The following is an 18,417-nucleotide window of genomic DNA, read 5'->3' as shown; positions in this document are numbered from 1 at the left end:
TTTAAGTAAAATGGTTTTCCTAGCCAAAAGAGTTGAAATAGAGTATATCCTGCTTCCGATGGAATAATCCCAAAAATAGCTGTAAATAAGTTTGGTTGTAAATCCAGATCCGGCACTTTTGATAAGGTTTTAAAAACATCTTTCCAAAAATTCTCCAACTTTATGCAAGACCAAAACATGTGAGATAAAGTGGCCACCTGAGTATTACATCTATCACAAATAGGATTAATATTGGGAAATTGGGCTAATTTATCCTTTGTCATATGTGCCCGATGCGCTACCCTGAACTGTGTCAAGGAATGACGGACACAAATAGATGAAAAAATTTACTCCATTGATTATCTGAAAGTAACTCTTGAAATTCCAATTCCCAGGCAGCTTTAATTTTATCATCAGATATCATTCACAAATTCAATAACCATTTATAAATTGTAGCTATTAATCCTTTTTGGAGTGGTTTAACCTGGAAGAGGGTATCTATTATATTAGATGGATAAGTGGAGGGATAATTTGGAAGCAAAGTACATTAAAAAAATTCCTAATTTGTAAATATCTAAAGAAGTGTACATTGGATAAATCAAATTTATCTGCAAGCTGAGTAAAAGACATTAAGAAATCCTCTATAAACAAATCTGAAAAAGTTATTATTCCTTTGGTTTTCCAAATTAAAAAAGCCTGATCTAAAATTGATGGTTTAAAAAATAATTACGATATATTTTACTAGAAAGGACAAAATTATTTAATTCAAAAAATCTGTGAAACTGAAACCAAATTCTTAATGTATGTTTAATAATAGGATTAAGGTCTTGTCTACCAATCTTAGACAGCAGAAAAGGATGAGGAGCTCCCAGTAAAGAGGCCAAGGAATACCCTTTCAACGAGTTTTTCTCCAAATCCACCCATAAAGGACAGTCATATATGTCTGAGTAATAAATCCAACAGGTAATATATCAAATACTAATTGCCCAGTAGTACAGTCTAAGATTTGGCAAAGCCATACCACTGTCCTTTTTTAATTTCTGCAGTAAAGGTTTACTCAATCTAGGATTTTTGTTGTCCCAAATATAGGATAAAATTTTAGAGTCTATTCTATCAAAAAACCGTTTAGGAACAAATGAAGGAACTGTTTGAAATATATATAAGAATTTCGGTAGAACTTCTCTGACCTTTTATCACCTCTTTCTAAAGATATATTTCCATATCTTAACAACAGAGCCACACCACCACCTATACCTTCCTGCCTGTCCTTTTAATACAAAGTATATCCTTTGATGTTAAGCTCCCAATTATGACTTTCTTTCAGCCACGACTCAGTGAAGCCCACAACGTCATACTGACCAATCTCTAATTGCACCATGATTTCATTCACCTTATCCTGAACACCATGTGCATGTAAATACAGCACCTTCAGTCCTGAATCCTTCGCCCTTTTGAATTTTGCCTCTGTAGTTGAATTTAACTCTTTGCATTGTCTGCATTTGTCCTTCCTTACATTCATTTTATACCCATCATCTATTTGTAAACCTGCTGGCTCATCCTCAGCTCCATCATACTGGTTCCCACCCCACTGTCATATTTGTTCAAACCACTCCCAACGGCTTTAGTAAACCTGCCCCTTGGATTCAAATGTAACCTGTCCCTTTTGTACAGGTCACACCTGCCTCAGAAGAGGTCCCAATTATCCAGAGATCTGAATCCATGCTCCAGATCTTCATCCACTGATTTATCTGCCACCTCATTCTATTCCTATCCTCACTGTCGCGTGGCACAGGAAGCAATCCTGAGATTACTGCCCTTGAGGTCCTGCTTCTCAACTTCCTTCCGAACTCCTTGTATTCTGTTTCTAGGATCTCCTCCCTCTTTCTATCTATGTTGTTGGTACCAATACGTACCACAACTTCTGTCTGCTCACCCTCCCTTTTCAGGATATTGTGGACGTTCAGAAACATCACGGAACCTGCCACCTGGGAAGCAAACTACCATCCATGTTTCTTTTTCACGTCCACAGAATCACTGATCTGTCACCCTAGCTATAGAGACTCTATTACTGCTGCCATCTTCTTCCATTCCCTACCCTTCTGAGCCACAGGGCCAGACTCAGTGCCAGAGGCACGGCTGCTGTTGCTTCCCCCAGGAATGTTGTCTCCCCCCCAACTGAAGTGCATTTATATTTCCATCTATTCTTGAATGATGGTCAGCATTAACTATGGTAAAACACATGTTAGGGTAAATTTAGAATAGATCTCTGTCTAATAAACATTCTGAGTCAGCTTCTAGAAATAATCTATTTATTGTGAATTGCCATTTTCGTAATACATTGTTTTTTTAAACAGTTTTAATGAAAAATGCAGTTGCCTAATACGCCGTAACTAGTTGTAGTGTTCACAAAATGGCAAAAAGCAGATGATTTAAGATAAAAGTTGCATAGTTTTATTTTCAGACCTATACAATAATTGAGTGCATTTGCATTTCATGTTATATGTAAACCAAAAAAACAAAATGATACATAGCGTAGCAGTTGTAGCACATCTTTGGGTTGTCCTTTCACCTTTATTTGACTTTATGCAGAGATGACTAAATACAGGAGTGATGTAAGCCTCTTTTCCTATTCAGTCTCAACATTAAACTATTCCAGTTTAATGTATTAAAAATTCCAAATTCTTTCCAGACCAAGACCTTTACACTCTTGTGTATTGTCATATATACAGCTTAAGATATAAATAAAAGTGTAATGCATCAAAATGTATGTGGTACAACTCCTGTGACATGCATAGTGGAAATTCAGTGTTTCAGAGAACTCATAACCCTTTTTCTTTATCTCTTAATACCATGTCTGTATTCCAATCGCCTTGCAGACACACACATCATTGCATACACACACACGCGCAGACACATTCATACCTTAAAATATAATGATACTTTTTTTTTTATAATTTTGAGGCAGATTCTATATCTTTTGTTTGCTTCAGAATTCACTTTGAACATCTAAGGCCTGATGATGGAACAAGATTTCAGGAGAAAATGTGAACTTTTCAAATACACTGTGATGTAGGCTGCTATTTGGTTTATTGCTGAATATATGATCTAGCATTTTAAGCTAGTTAAAAAGCATTCTATTTTTGTTACACTACAAAGCTAGAAGTTGTGATTGTTAACTGTAATGAATCACCTTTGCTCTATGTTCCTCCATTCAGAGCAAAATGAACCAATCCATAGTCAGTACCACTATTACAAATCAATTTTAAACCTATTAAAACATATTTAACAAAAATGAAAAAAACAAAATGACATATTAGGCAGAGCACTCGAAATTGAGGAGAAAGTCTGATTACAAATCATATTGGTTTTAATATTTAACTCATCTATGAATTCATGAAAAAATCTTATTTTGTTTTTAAATTAATTTTGTTTTAAAATATGTATAATCAATTTTCTAAATGTTCAAATGTCACAGCACATTTTGTTTTTTCAATAACTGTGACTTTGATCTGTACAAAGGCAATATACGCATGACTTCAATTGCAGGTACAGATTTGTAATGCTGTGACAAGTGGCTTTGGTTGGGACAATGAGAAACTATTTGCTAATAAAATACTACGTAAATCCTGCTGAGTTTCTCCAGCGTTTTGTGTGTGTGCTGCTTTGGGTTTCCAGCATCTGCGGGAATCTCTTGTGTTTACTTAAATATAAAAAGCTCGTCAAGGCATCTCAGAACTACATGGGCCAGTATTCTGCGAAGATTTCTCTAAGGTTGCTTTTCATAATGTGCCATCCCTGCTGAAGAAAGAAAGAGAAGTCAGATTTGTTCTGTGCCAAAGATAAAGTATAAATAGATCAAAACCAAACCTGATGTGCAGTTCAGAAATGTGTCCATGTTAACATCATATGCTGAATGGATAAATAATAATATTGAAAACATTGGCTTATATACTATTGGCATCAAGTAGGAATCACAATTAACAGGGCCTGCAAATTGAACAATACTTGGCAACCAAATCTAGCCAACCTAAAAATGGAACATCAAAGAACTCTTGTTCCCTTCAATCAATCTTCAGGAGAAGCAGAAGGGAAAACAGCTGATTCAGAAATACCTGTAAGTTCCTTTTTTCATTTACTCCATGCTATTGAGAAGAATACCTTAGTAAAACTAAACTCCTGTTCTGTAGCTCCAATCAATCCTTCCACAACAATATGAAGATACAGTCACTAAAAATACTGACTCTTTAAAACACGTGCATGTGGCTCTAATGTAATGTCACTCATACAGCATGTAGTTCTTGACATGGATTAGTTACATAAGCAACAGATCTCTTATCTAACTTCACTTTCCTAACTGGAAAGTGATAGTTTTAACAACTTGCTATCACTCAAAACCACTGGCTCAGTTGCTGAGTTCTTAAAACAGCTTTAAAAAATGAGAAACACGAGTTTAACTTATAAGGTACGATAATTATGGAAAACTAACTAAAAGGTCAGAGGGAATAGGAAAAAAAAAAGTTCAAGCTACTTAATCATTGGACATTTTGGAGATAGTGGTAAAGGAGAGGCAATATCTTCAATACACAGTAACTGACAGAAGGATTTAAGAATTAGTTAGCAATTAGTTCATTATTGTCAAATGTATTGAGACGCAGTGAAAAGATTCAAATTGCATGCCATCGAGACAGGTCATCCCATGTAAGAACAAAAGGGAACAAATGCAGAACGTCGTGTTAAGAGTAACGGAAAAAATGCAGTGCAGGGAGTCAGGCGTAGTTGATGAGTAATGAGTCGAATCAAGGAACTTGTAAGGGAATAGTACTCTGAGAGAATGTGCCCGCAGAGCTCCTGGTTGAGGCAATATGGCGGAAGGACTACAGAGACTGCAAAGCATGAACCAAATAAAAGTTTATTATATTAGGGGAATTTTATTTCTTACAAAATTGGAGTTCATAATGGCAAATGCAAATAAACAGAAATGAGGAAAAAGGGAAAAGCTGGGAAAAGTTAAATTCTTTTAAAGTATTGCATTGAATTCAGTTTAAATTAATTAAAATTATTGCATGATTTAGTAGACAATTGCACAGAAATGGTGAAAAATTGACAGGGTTTATGGGATAGTAGAAGCACGTGTATCTACAGATGGAGGTTCCCTCCAATGCAGAATGGAATCCATTCCTTGCAGTGGGTGCCCCTACATTACCACCAGCATCATAGCCTTGGACTGATGCTTCTGAGACATGAAGGTACTGGGTGCAATGATGCTTCAATCAGTACTCTGGGCTGACAGCAATGTGACCTTTAACATACAGTATTAAAGTGAACTCAGGACGATTAACATATAAAAAAATGATGCACCAGATCTGATACTTTAAATCACTATTTTCAATATAAAGCACTTTGTATTTTATTGAGAGTCAGTAGCAAAAGTGGCTCATGATCCATCTTCTTTTGCTAAGAAATGACTGGATATTGTAGATATTGGCGAGGTCCTCGTGAGCAAGATATTCAATGGGGAAATGATACCCTTGTGAGGATGAATCACAACTGGTGGTGCCTAGTCTGATTTCCCAATTGGCAAATTTCATTAAGGACGGGAACAAATACTTCAAAAGAGGAATAAAATGCAGTGCTTTGGAGGAGATATTCATATTGATATTAGCTGCGAATGGGTCCACTTTCTCAGCATATCTGTTTACCCCGTGGTTAAGAAGACAACCAACCTATGCCACAAGATAACACAAAGCAAATTGAACTTACAAATACCATTAATGTGAGCAGTAAATGAAAACAGTATGGGGTTAGGGTTAGATAAATCTGCAAGGCCAAATGATCACCACTCTTGTATTAAGCAAATTCTCAGCAGGCCAGGCAGAGAGAGAGAGGGAGAGAAATAAGGTACCTCTTCAAGTTTTGATGAAGAATCTTTGACGTGAAACATTGACTGTTTCTCTTTCCACAAAGGCTGCTGAATGAATTTTGAGTGTTGTGTAAAAACCAAATGCTAATCATACATCTAAGTGAGAAGTCCTAAATTTTGCCCTTACTTAACTGTTAATCCAGTTCTAACAAAAGATCATCGATGTTGGTATTCTATCTCTGATTTACTCTCCATATTGCTTCTTTCAAAGTTCAAAGTAAATTTATTATCAAAGTACATATATGTCACCAGAAACAACCGTGAGATTCGTTTTCTTGTGGGCATACTCAGTAAGTCCAAGAAACACAATAGAATCAATGAAAGAACCTCACCCAAAAGGGCAGATAAGCCATCAATGTGCAAATGATAACAAACTGCAAATACAAAAGAGAAGATAATAATAATAATAATAATAATAATAAATAAGCAATAAAAATCGAGAATGAGCAATGAAAAGCCCTTGAAAGTGAGTTCACAGGTTGTGGGAACATTTCCGTGATGGGGCAAGTGAGGTTGAGTGAAGTTGTTGCCACTGGTTGAAGAGTCTGAAGGTTGAAGAGTAATAACTGTTCCTTTACTTGGTGGCGCGGGAGGCTTCTGTACCTTCTTCCTGATGGCAGCAGCAAGAATTGAGCAGGACCTGGTGGTGGGGATGACTAATGATGAATTCTGCTTTCCTACGACAATGCTCTGTGTAGATGTGCTCAATGGAGGGGAGAACTTTACACATGATGAACTGGGCCATATCAACTATTTTTTCTAGGATTTTCCCTTCAAGGCATTGGTGTTTCTGTACCAGACTCACATGCAACCAGTTGATATACTCTCCACCACACATCTATTGAAGTATCTCAAAGTATTAGATATCATGTCGAAACTTTGCAAACTTGTAAGGAAGTAGAGGCGCTCCGTGCTCTCTTTACAATTGTATTTACTTGCTGGGCCCAGGACAGGTCCTCTGAAATTATAACACCGAGGAATTTAAAGTTGCTGGCTTTCTCTAACTTTGGCCTCCCAATGAGGACTGGCTCATGGACCTCTAGTTCTTCTTCCTGAATCATCTCCTTGGTCTTGCTGACATTGAGTGAGTGTGGCTGTTGTGGCACCACTGAGCCAGAGTTTCAATCTCCCTCCTATATGCTGATTCACCCAATGACAGTGGTGTTGTCAGCAAACTTAAATATGGCATTGGAGTTGTGCTTAGCCACACAGTCTTAAGTGTAAAGGGAGTAGAGCTGGGGGCTAAGCACATAGCCTTGTGGTGCATCTGTGCTGATGGATCTTCTGGAGCAGATCTTGTTACCAATCTGAACTGGCTAGGGTCTGCAAGTGAGGAAATTAAGGATCCAATTGCCCAAGGAAGTAAAGAGGCCAATGCCTTTAAGCTTAATTAGTTTTGAGTGGATGATAGTACTAAATGCCGAGTAGTAGTTGATAAGGAGCATCCTGATGCATTCATCTTTGCTGTCCAGATATACCAGGGCTGAATGAAGAGACAATGAGATGGCATCTGCTGTAGACCTGTTATGCTGGTAGGCAAATTGGAGCAGATCCATGTCAATTTATTGGCAGGAGTTGATGTGTTTTATCACCAACATCTCAAAACACTCCCCTGGCTTTATCCGATCTCACTGTAAATATGATTTGACTACAACTTATGACAGGTTAGTGTGCAGAATGAAACGTAAATCTGTGTCAGAATAATTGCCCTAACATCTTCTGAACCAATCTCACAATGAGCCTTCAATCCTTGCTCAAATCAACCTTATGCAATTATCTGTATTTGGCAAGATGTTAACCTTACTGGCTTCCGTACAACAGTCCAAAACAATACCCCGCTGCCTTTAGATACACTGATATGACTCTAGTTTTTTTTCTTGGTATCCTGGATATGGCATTTTGAAATCCCATTGCAACTATAGGATTAGCAGCCAATTTTGATATGCTCTCTATTTTAACAACACAAGGTCTCACATGTGATTCAGCAAGCGTGGTTCAGATTCCAATGTCTATTTAAATTTAGACAATACAATTCAAAGCTGGCATTTTAATATTTTTAAATATTCTCTAAGAGAAATAAACACTTGACTTATCACCTTTTTGGTAAATACAGTTATTTACAGAGAGGAAAAAGTTGTACTAACACATGGACAGCCATTTATCACAGTGGCTATTTTTTGGTTGCCCTTTGAAGAGTGAGTGTGCAGTTTATTCTTAATGCTATTGCTTGCTCAGGTTTATGATTTTGCAGCCTTTGTGCTGATGCAGGAGAAACACTGTTGAAAGCACCATAAAATATTTTAATGTTCAGCTGCTAGCATTCATTAGTACCTGTCAGTATAGACTGAAATAGTACTGTGCACATATTGCACGTACCTGAACATAATGTTAATTTTCCAAACTGAAGTGAAGTGCTTCTGAAAGTCACTTACCATTAGTCTAACCGCAGTGACCCTCTGCTGACTTGAACTTACTTCCGGCTGTAATCTATGTATGACAAAAGGCAATAATTATCTTTTTCTCTAGTGTTTAAGTTATACCATTTTGTGCCCATCTTCCCCTCCCCAGCAGTGCTCCCTTCAATCAGTTTTCAGATGACTTATCTTCTGAGTCAGATCTGCTAAGTATATTTCCCAAGTATAGTTTAAATTTCAAAGTCAAAGTAAATTTATTATCAAACTGCGTATATGTCACCATATACTACCTTGAGATTCATGTTAGGTTTAATTGAAAATTTATAAATTGAAAATATAGATTCAATCCCAGAAGAGTTGTCAATTCAGTAAATGTCCTGATGTTAGTCTGATCAGAAATTGCATACAAGGTTCCTTTACTTGCTTGGAATGGAGAGAAAGACCTGAGCATTTCAGAGTCTACAAAGGGAATCCAGACCTTAAGATACAAAATTAGTAGTCCGGTGATATGTTCTATTGAGAATGATTGAACTTGAATATTTAAACAATCTATTCTACTGTTTATTACAAGTACTTTTTAAACTTAGCAATGAATATGATTTTAATCCGTCTTTTTAAAAAAAGATGGAAGAGGCTGTTGCTTGCAAATTCTAGAAAGCTCCACTTCCCCAAAGATTACCCACATCATCTCTCTTATTAAAACAAATCATTGCTCTGTTCAATACAGTACACTAACTCATTTCCTACTGAGTTCACAGAGTTGGCTCTCATTTAGTCCTTCAGAGAAGCATTGAGTTGCATTAATTTTATCAGCTTGGGGCACTGAAGCTTGAAGGGGTTTTTGCCAGCTCATCTTTCAGGATGGAACAATTTATTCACAATTTTCCATCCAGCATTTGATAGATTATGAGTAGCCTATACCCAGTCTTGCAAAAGTTTGAGGGTGTCAAGAGATGAGACATTCATTGCAGAGTAACCTGCTTGTGCTTTGTTTTCATAGTCACAATAGAGACCTGGCAAGTCGAGTGAAATTCTTTGGGCAATGCTGATTCCCAAAATATTGTTAGCCTTAACTTTGGTTCCAGTGGTGTTAAAGTTTAGGGAAGATACCCCTGCATTTTTTTCTGGGAGATGCTCTGTACTTCAGTAGTGGGCTAACATTTTGTACTCACATTGGCTTTGGCTATGCTATGGGCTGACAGTGCTTTATGATTGTAAAAATTAAATCCAAGCTAACTGTGCCCAAAAATGACCTAATAGAAGATTTTTAATTAAAACCAGCTGAACATTGTTGGATTAGGGGCATAGTGCTGGGAAACTTTTTCACAGAGGTATTAAGGCATTGTGTTAATTGGCTTGCAGTCAATCAGGGCATTTTCTTGTGTGTTTAAGACACCAGTAATTATCAAAGGGTTTTGCTACAGCTTCTCAATGCATTATTGATTCAATGCTATCTTAATGTCAAGAGCAGTAACTTTTCCTTCGGCATTTAGCATCAGTGAATGTTAAAGTTGAGTAGATACTACTGAGGATAACTATTGATTGATCTTTCCATTACTTTGCTGATGACTGACAAAAGTAATTGGCTGGTGGACAAGATGTACCTAAGCAATTTTCATATTGCCAGGTGAAAGACTGGGGTGAGGTGTTGTCAGTGTTAGTGTGTCATGTTTTCAGCAACATTCTCATGACCTTTCTGTGTGCAAATCTCTCAGTACCTTTGCAGTGGCATATAGAGGGAAACAAATAGCTTGGCAGGTTCCTTAAGGTGATGTTGGGTAGGAACATTCACATGGCATTTTCTGTTCAAAGTATCTATGTATACCTGATGGACTGAGAATGGGGATGTACCCTTCACCAGGAGGATTAATACAGCTAAATTTGTTACCAAATACATAGTCATTACTATTATTTCTAATATACTTCAGTTATTTTTGTAATTTGCGTGAATTCCTTAAAGGAACATTAGAAAGGTTGTTAAACTCCTTCTGAATCAATCTTTCTGGAATCCATCAGGATTTTAAGTGGAATTTAGCTGCTTCAATACTACTTTTTCATGTTCTCAACCCTTACATGATCATGATGGGATTTAAATCCTTATACTATACGCTAATTCAGGAAGGCCTCAAAGACCTTCTCCCCAGTAAAGTATCCCTTTAGCTATCTGTCCACTCTAAGGTTCTCCCAGCATCTTTCTCCTTCTTCTGCCCCTTCATTATCACTTATTGTCCCCTTTAACTTTTACCCAATAATACTTTTGCCTCAGTTTGATCTTTCCTGTTCTGTTGCGCATTCATATCATTTGGTTCACTTCCCAATGTCCCCTTGATTTTGTTTTGAACCATTTCCCCCTTCACTGCTGAGCACTTCCATGCATGGCAGTAAACCCTACAATCCCATCTATCTCCCTCTTTCTGGTACCTCCCAAACCAATCATTTCCCCCTCCTTTCCCTTGGTAATGTGGCTTCCCTTACTTATTTTGTCCCTTTTCCCCTTTGCAAATCCATTTCGCTCACCTACCCCACGCTTACCACCAATTCATATTCCTCACTCCTTTCCATTAATTCTGTCCTCTCCCCTATCCCTGGAGCAGGGATATTAATGTTTGAAATGTTGATGATAAATAGATGGGAAAAAAGTTATATGGCTGTCTTGAAATATTTACTTTATTCCCTGGTATAATATACTTGGCAAAATGGTGGTTCAGCAGGTGGGCAAATGGTCTTAAAGAATTGGGCTGGTTGTAAAATGTCAACAGTCACCAATACAAAGCAGTCACATTCAAGAGATTTCAATCCAGCTTGTCTGACTGACATCTGGGGTTCAAGATCTGATGTTGACTCTAGTGTTGGTGAGTGGAATTTTTAACTTCTGAAGATCCATTCTGATATCAATTTCACTCTTGCTCTAAACTTTCTTCCTTATTAATCTTAACACAAAATACCAACCAGAACTTTTCTTCATTTTGATAAGTTACAGGATTAGGATCAAAAATTTCAGTATAGTTTTTGGATAATCACTAATAATATTTAAATAGCTCCCTGGTGGACATTTTTGTTTTGTACAGCCATTCCAGGGATGGAACAGTTTGCATCTTAGAAAAAGTTGGAATGGGCATGAACATAGATATATATCTTCTATCCAACGATGACCTTAGAAGGGGTGGCTGATTTTCCATTGGAAGAATCAGTTTTATTCTCCCATAGGTTGCGCTTGCTTGATACATCTCCTGGCTTCACATCCTAGAATCAGAAATAAAAAGACTGTAAGATGGCAGAAAAAAGGAAGAAATTGCAGATCCATCAGACAAACACAGGAAATGGACATTGTGCATCTTTTCATTACTTTGTGATGTGTTCGATAAACTTCATCATTGATTTCTCATGTGCAGCAGGAGAAACAAGCACAATGCAGTTTTGTTAACTGGGCGGCACCCATGTGTAGGAGCTTAAAAGCAAGTGCTTATTAAAGTAGAAATCCGATGAATTGCAAATTGTGTTCAAATTAACATCCATCAATATATTGTGGTAACTATGGCATCTAAAGAAACACGTGCACATTGCTGTTTAAACACAAAATATACTTACAATCCATTCATTGTGAATTTAGCCAAAGATAATTAATGTAGTTTATTTCCACAATGTGACTGAATAAATATCATTCCAACAGATGTGAGTGCAGTTCAAAAAATTTCAAAGTTGGCATTGTAACACAGGTACCACAGCCCGTAATTCAGCAGAAACAAAAATTAGCTTATCATTGTAAATGACAACTGACCCAAGGTAAAATTTTTCACCCAGATTGGCATTTACCCACATGATTCCATAATTAAAATGTAATAATGAGCAAAGGGCCTCAGTAGTTAGGTTTTGTTGCAGAGAAAAGCTTTGAATAACCTATATGGTAGAAGAAATGGAAATTGTAAGCATCTGCATTATGGGGATAGAATGGAAAGGTTAAAACCTTCCGAAGAATGTATATATTTTCTAGATTTGTTTGCAGTATGTGGGCAGCATTTATTGTCCATCCCTTAATTGTTCTTGAACTGAGTGTCTCACTCAGCCTGCTCAGAGGGCAGTTAAGAGTCAATTATTTTGATGGATCAAGATTCACATTGGCCAGACCAGCTAAGGCTCAGAAAGTTCCATTACAAAAGGGCATTAATTAAACACATGGGTTTTATCCGCACCCATCTACTCTCTTGATAGCCAATGTTAATGGCTCACTTTTTGCCCCAATTCTGGATTTAATTAATCTCTAGAATTTGGGTTACTCATGCTTAATTTTATCATCATGTTATACAATCGATATGAATTACAGGGAGATTACAGGGTGGAGGAGGCGAATGGGGTTGAGAGGGTTAACAAGTCAGCCAGGATGAAATGGTGGAACAGTCTTGATGGACTGAATGGCCTTATTCTACTCCTGTATCTTAAGGGTCCTATGAATGAAAGAGACTGCGTATATTGCTATTTCACACCTTGCACCACAGTCAAGAAGTTACTTTAGAACAGGCGAGAAAATGCATGAATCTCTAATTCTTTACACAACACATAAGGGCAACTCAGAATCACAAACAGAATCAGGCTTATTATCACTCTCTTTAACTAAAAAATTATTTTGCAGCAGCACAGTGAAGACATAAATTACTGTAAGTTACAAAATAAATAAGTAATGCTAAAATAAGGAATGATGTGGTAGTGTTCATGGACTGAGCTTATTGGGTGTACTTACCTCAGTTTATCAAATGCAAAGCTTCCTCTTATTTCCACAGTCTTTAGTTTAACATTGAAATGAATGCACAGTATGACACACAGCCCAATAAAACACCATCACTTACTGTCAATCCTTTAAAAAGAATGATAGATCTTTAAACTTGACAGTTTTAACAATCACTAAAATGAAGTTTCTTTAGAATGAGATCTGAGAACTGGCAGGGAGAACAACCTCTGGTACCTGAGTTTAAATTTAATGCTGGTTGAAATAAAATGAGCAATCGATAAAGAATCATTTAGCTCTGTTATTCTTAATCTTTGACTATTCTATCTTGGTACAAAGTGTGCTCTAGACAGAATAATACATTTCAAACTTTCTACTCACTTTCTTGTTTTCCTCTAAGTGACTGCTGAGTTGTTGTGACAGAAGAGGACTGACATAAATGTCTTATGGGGAGGCATTCCTGTTTCGTGTAAATACGACCAGAAAAACAAGGTGGCACCTATTAGATACACCTACCAGATTGTGCTCTTCTGCAAGGGAGGTAGGAAAAAGCACTAAATTTCAAATGTTCTCTTTTGATATTAAAACAAAATTATCTTTGCATTCTATTTAACACTGCACCTTAACTGGAGGTGATAAGTTTTATCTCATCTCTTGATGCAAAGATCTTCAGAAGATATAATATCCAGCCTCAGTAAAAGATCTGAAGGGAGATAGAAGGATAATCAAGGATGTCATGCAACAATGCATTTTAGATAATTGATGCAGAGGACTTTTAACTTTTCTTTTGATAATAGTGTGGAAATATTGTGACTGCAGGAGTCGAGGAAAGATCCAACATCTCATCCAATAATTTTAAAGTCAATGCTTTTTGTATGCATTGATCTGAATGAGTTGACCAAAATAAAATTACACACGATCCTGCCCAATATAAACATAGCACTGGATAAACAATAATAAACAAAAACAATGTAGATTTACCTGATTATTGACAAGAATCTCTGACCACCAAGAAGTAGAAGAAAGAAAGAAGGAGAAGACATGCCCAACTGGAAAGAAATGAATGAAGGTACAAAGAAAGGGAGTGGAGGAATCAACTAGGTAAGAAAATAGGAGAGGTGAGTGGTTAACAAACTTTACACAAAGCTCTTATGTTTTAAACCACTGCAACACATTTTGAGTTAAGTGCACAGCTTCATAATGTGGATTCAAATGAATTATTTCAAGTTACAAAACTGATCAGTGGTAATTTAAACTTTTAAGCTCTTTGCATCCCTTAGCTCAAAAACTTAAGGTGTATAACATCTCCCCCTTGTGGAGAATATGATAACTAACCATGCGGCACACATTGTGCCAATTGTTTTATTTAGTATTTTATGCCTTAATGTTTAAAACCATGCAGATGAAATATGCAAGGTTCTTTTTTATTAAATGTGCACTTTCCTATATTACCATCACAATTCCTCCTCCTCCAAATACACAGGCAAATTCAGGTGAGCTTGTGACTCTTGATATGTGCCTTTTATCTATCTAATAAATGAAGCACTTATGCAGGGCAGAAATAATAGCCACATTCCCCTTTAAGTCAAGCTTTACTCTCACCATTAAAAAAAAAGCAGTGACCTATCTGACTCAGTGAATGTTAGAGTTTCAGGTGATGCTGTGAACAAAACTTCAGCTCCTCTGGTCTTACTCTGAAAAGCTGTTTCTCACAGCCAATCAACTCTGCCTGCTGTAACATAATGTTACAGAAGTGTGTAGGCAAACTTCAGTCTATACTCACTCAATGGCAGTCTATCTAGTCTCTGTTGTGTTTGATTGTCTGGGACTTTGGTTTCCTCCAGTATAACAAAAAAATATTGGGTTGGACGATAGAGGATTACACCCAGTGCCCAGAATTCCCAACCCATCCCCTTGCAGCCACGGTTACTTGGCCACATGCAGTGACTGGTCGCAGTGGCTCTTTCCACCAAGTCCAGTGCTACACTTAGGGGTTGTCCAAACTACTGTTATTTCTATAAGTTGGGCGGTGTTTCAGTTCACCGCTGGTATGACGAATGGGCCAGCAACATATTAAATCATGATCTCAGAGGAATTTCTTCACAGACTGAATGGTGAGAATGTGTGGGCTTGATGCAGATATTACTGGCACCTCTGTGGAGGAAGCCTGAAGCAACTCTAAAGGAGAAGGAAACACAAGCTAATGGAGGAAGTGTGGGAGGAGTTCATTTGTAAAGTGTATAAATATGGGGCTAATTTCAGTGCAGTAAAGACTGCAATTTTATACATGGGTAAACATTAATATTCCATTGATGTTGTGCTTAACATGCTGGATTGTGAAATGGCATTTGAAGTAGCATTGCCATTATTATAATTGGATAAGCTTTTTAATCAATGTTTTCAAAATACTAAAATAGGAAACTAACACATGGATATGATTTTTTAAAGTATATTAAATCCATTAAATTTTGTCCTAAAATTAGCACTGTAGCCAAACCAAACAACTTCTGACCTCTTTTTCTCACCTACAGTTCCACATCTTCACCAGGTGTCTGCTCTTTTAGTAAATCCCATTGATCAATGGCACTGAATTTTTGACACAAACCAAATCCTAGCTCCAAAATTGAAGTGAAACAGCAAATGCCTTTGATTAATAGTTTTGCCACATCCATTCCCTGTATATATTATTCCTGCTACTGTCCCAAGCATAGATAATGACCTGAGGCCAAGATCAAAGGCAAACAAATACCACAAAGATGGTATAGAACAGCCTCCACACATCAGGGTTACATTTAGAAGCTGCTAGTTAAATGTTTGCTGCACAGTCTGTCTTTTGAAAAGCATTACTTATAAGAATAAGAAATTGGAGAAAAATTCTTGTGAATATCTAAGATAATCAAATATTTTGCTTGGAAACTCTTCAGCTGAGCATTGAATTGACTTTGATCTGTCTACTTGCTCTTGAAAGATGTCTTAATAATTTACACTTGAAGCCTTTCATCGTCAAGTTGTATCAACATTCATCTGTGAGACCAGGCATAGCATCAGTTGTATCGACACAGGGCACTGACTCAAGAAGGCAACATCCATCATCAAAGACTCTCACCATCTGGACCATGCTATCTTCAGGCAGGCGGTACAACAACCTAAAGTCCCACACCACCAGGTTCGAGAACGATTTCTTCCCTTCAACCATTCAGTTTTTGATCTAGCCTGCACAACCTTAATCTCCACCTTAGTAGAGCAATGGCGGACGAATTAGATGATGGTGCCTAACGGTGACTCCTTTGCCTGCATCTTCCAATGCAATACCATCCACAAACACATCTTCCCCTCTCCACCCTTTTCAGTGTTTTCTATTTTTGGCTCACGTTTTAATTGCATTCTCGCCCTTTCCCTTGGAAACTCCTGCTCTTTTACCTCTTCACTTCATGCTGAGCAGGGTTCAATCAATCTTTCCATTAAAACAGTCTTTACTGTTTCCAATTCATTAGATTGTCTTTGCTGCTCTTGTTGTCTAGTCTACACTGGGGGAGATGACATATAGCTGGCTCAGGCTCCATGTAAAATACCTGTTTCATGTGGAAGTACACATCTTTCCCATTGATTCTGCATCCTATTCACACTGAACCTCTCTGTCCTTGGCTTCCTATATCAATCTAATAAAATTCACTGCAAGTTTGAGCAACAGCAGTCAATTGGTTCATTAGGGCATTATGGTCGCAATATCTGGTCCAAGTTGCTTCATATAATGATTCTGCTTCTCCCATTTTTCTGTACATCTCCTTTTGTTTCCATTATTATTCTCTTGCCATCTCCATTTGTCTTGCCTTGCTCCATCTTCCTGCTCCCATCCATTACAGACCCTTCCTTTAGTTCTCTTCCCCCGCCTCTTTCCTCACACCTCCCATCTCTTTTATGTGACCAAGCGGTAAAACAAAGGCTCTTGCTGTTCTACTTCAGTTTCAGAACCAGGATTTGACCTCTGTCAAAAATTCAGTGCCATAGGCCAATAGGTTTGGTTAATACAGCAGGTGCCTTGCGAAAAAGTTCAATTGAGGGAGGAAAAGGAGGTCAGTAGTACTTTGATTTTATTTCTGGTTTATGAACCTAATGTTAAATTTTTAAATTATAATTGTGTCTGTCAATTTTACATTTTGGTGTTTGGAAAACACTGAATAAACAACTTATCCAACACTAATACTGGTGTTGCTACTTTAGAAGCTCTCTCACAAACCTACACATTAACCACCATACCACAGATATTTCCTTCTGTCCTTTCATCTCACCCATCGTTTCCGACATCTCATTTATTTTTTTTTAACAGTTTGCAGTTCTATTGAGAAGTCATTGCTTCTCCACAGGCTTCACCTGACCTGCTGAGAGTTTCCTGTCCTTAAACAGATGCAGTTCCAGGGAATTTCAATGCAAATCATTCCTGGATCCTGGATCCTGGATTAGGATTAGGATCAGGTTATTACCCTCCAAGGGACCACAACCTTATCGTAGGGTTTGGAGGCTCGTGTGTCTCAGTTGCCCAGGAGCTATGCTGGCTGGAGTCAGGGCTTTGTGCTTTGGCTGTTGGTAGGGTCACCCATGCCAAACAGGTCAAAGGGCATAGAGGCCAGACTAAGAGTGGTCCACTGGTCCTTCAGGTTCATGGGTTCAGCTCAAGGCTAACAACCCCGACTAGTCAAACAAACTGTTTAGGAAACAGCAATGAAGAAGCCTTCTACGGTTGTGTGTGACGGTGTAATGATAGACAAGGACAGAGATGGAGGACCTTCATTGCTGCCCTAAACGCCAGCTGGCATAACGGGAAGTAAGTATGTAAGTAGGTTATTATGACACTACGCAAAACCTGTCTTTTATTCCTTCAAGTCACAGCCCCCCGAACTCCTCCAAATCTCAAACAACACATGCAAAATGCTGGAGGAACTCAGCAAGTCAGACAGCATCTATGGGGGGAAATAAACAGTTGATGTTCTGTGCCAAGACTCTTCATCAGGACTGAGTCTCAGGCTGAAATGTTGACTGTTTATTTTCCTCCATAGATGCTGCCCGGCCTGCTGAATTCCTCCAGTGCTTTGTGTGCATTGCTCCAGATTTCTAGCATCTTCAGAATCTCTTGTCCCTCATAACCTCAGTACTGTTTCCCATGGTGTGATGTACAGGGAATGAAAGGAACTAAATCACATTAGAAAATGAGACAGACTCCACTCCAGTTGAATTTTCAGAGCAAAATCATCTGTAATGAAAGCTTTTACTTTTGTCTCTGAAAATGCATTTTTAGAAGCATAGAACTGGGAGTGAAATCAGAACAATATCTTCATATGATGAGCTGTGCAGAATTCTCTCAATACTCTAATGAAAAAGCAGTATAG

General features: G+C 37.7%; 1 protein-coding gene across 10 annotated transcripts in view; it reads right to left on the bottom strand.

Annotated features, from left to right (window-relative positions):
* Window positions 1-2,407: 2,407 nt before the first annotated feature.
* The window catches only part of LOC140186863 (non-muscle caldesmon-like), a 239,519-nt gene continuing 223,509 nt past the window's right edge, over window positions 2,408-18,417 (bottom strand). For 5 of the 10 annotated variants that reach the window (XM_072241551.1, XM_072241550.1, XM_072241552.1 and 2 more), the window contains 3 exons: window positions 11,467-11,556; window positions 8,332-8,386; window positions 2,408-3,777 (listed from right to left, as the gene is read on the bottom strand). In XM_072241551.1, the coding sequence (XP_072097652.1) occupies window positions 8,339-8,386; window positions 11,467-11,556 (138 nt within the window). In that variant the 3' untranslated portion in view covers window positions 2,408-3,777; window positions 8,332-8,338. Of the gene's footprint in view, window positions 3,778-8,331; window positions 11,557-14,014; window positions 14,131-18,417 lie in introns of those variants that run through there. The other 5 variants (XM_072241555.1, XM_072241558.1, XM_072241559.1 and 2 more) reach the window with 5 other exon arrangements.

The sequence above is a fragment of the Mobula birostris genome, chromosome 23 (assembly GCF_030028105.1).
Source record: "Mobula birostris isolate sMobBir1 chromosome 23, sMobBir1.hap1, whole genome shotgun sequence".
In the NCBI taxonomy this organism is placed as follows: Eukaryota; Metazoa; Chordata; class Chondrichthyes; order Myliobatiformes; family Myliobatidae; genus Mobula; species Mobula birostris.
This window is presented reverse-complemented; position numbering and strand designations above follow the sequence as displayed.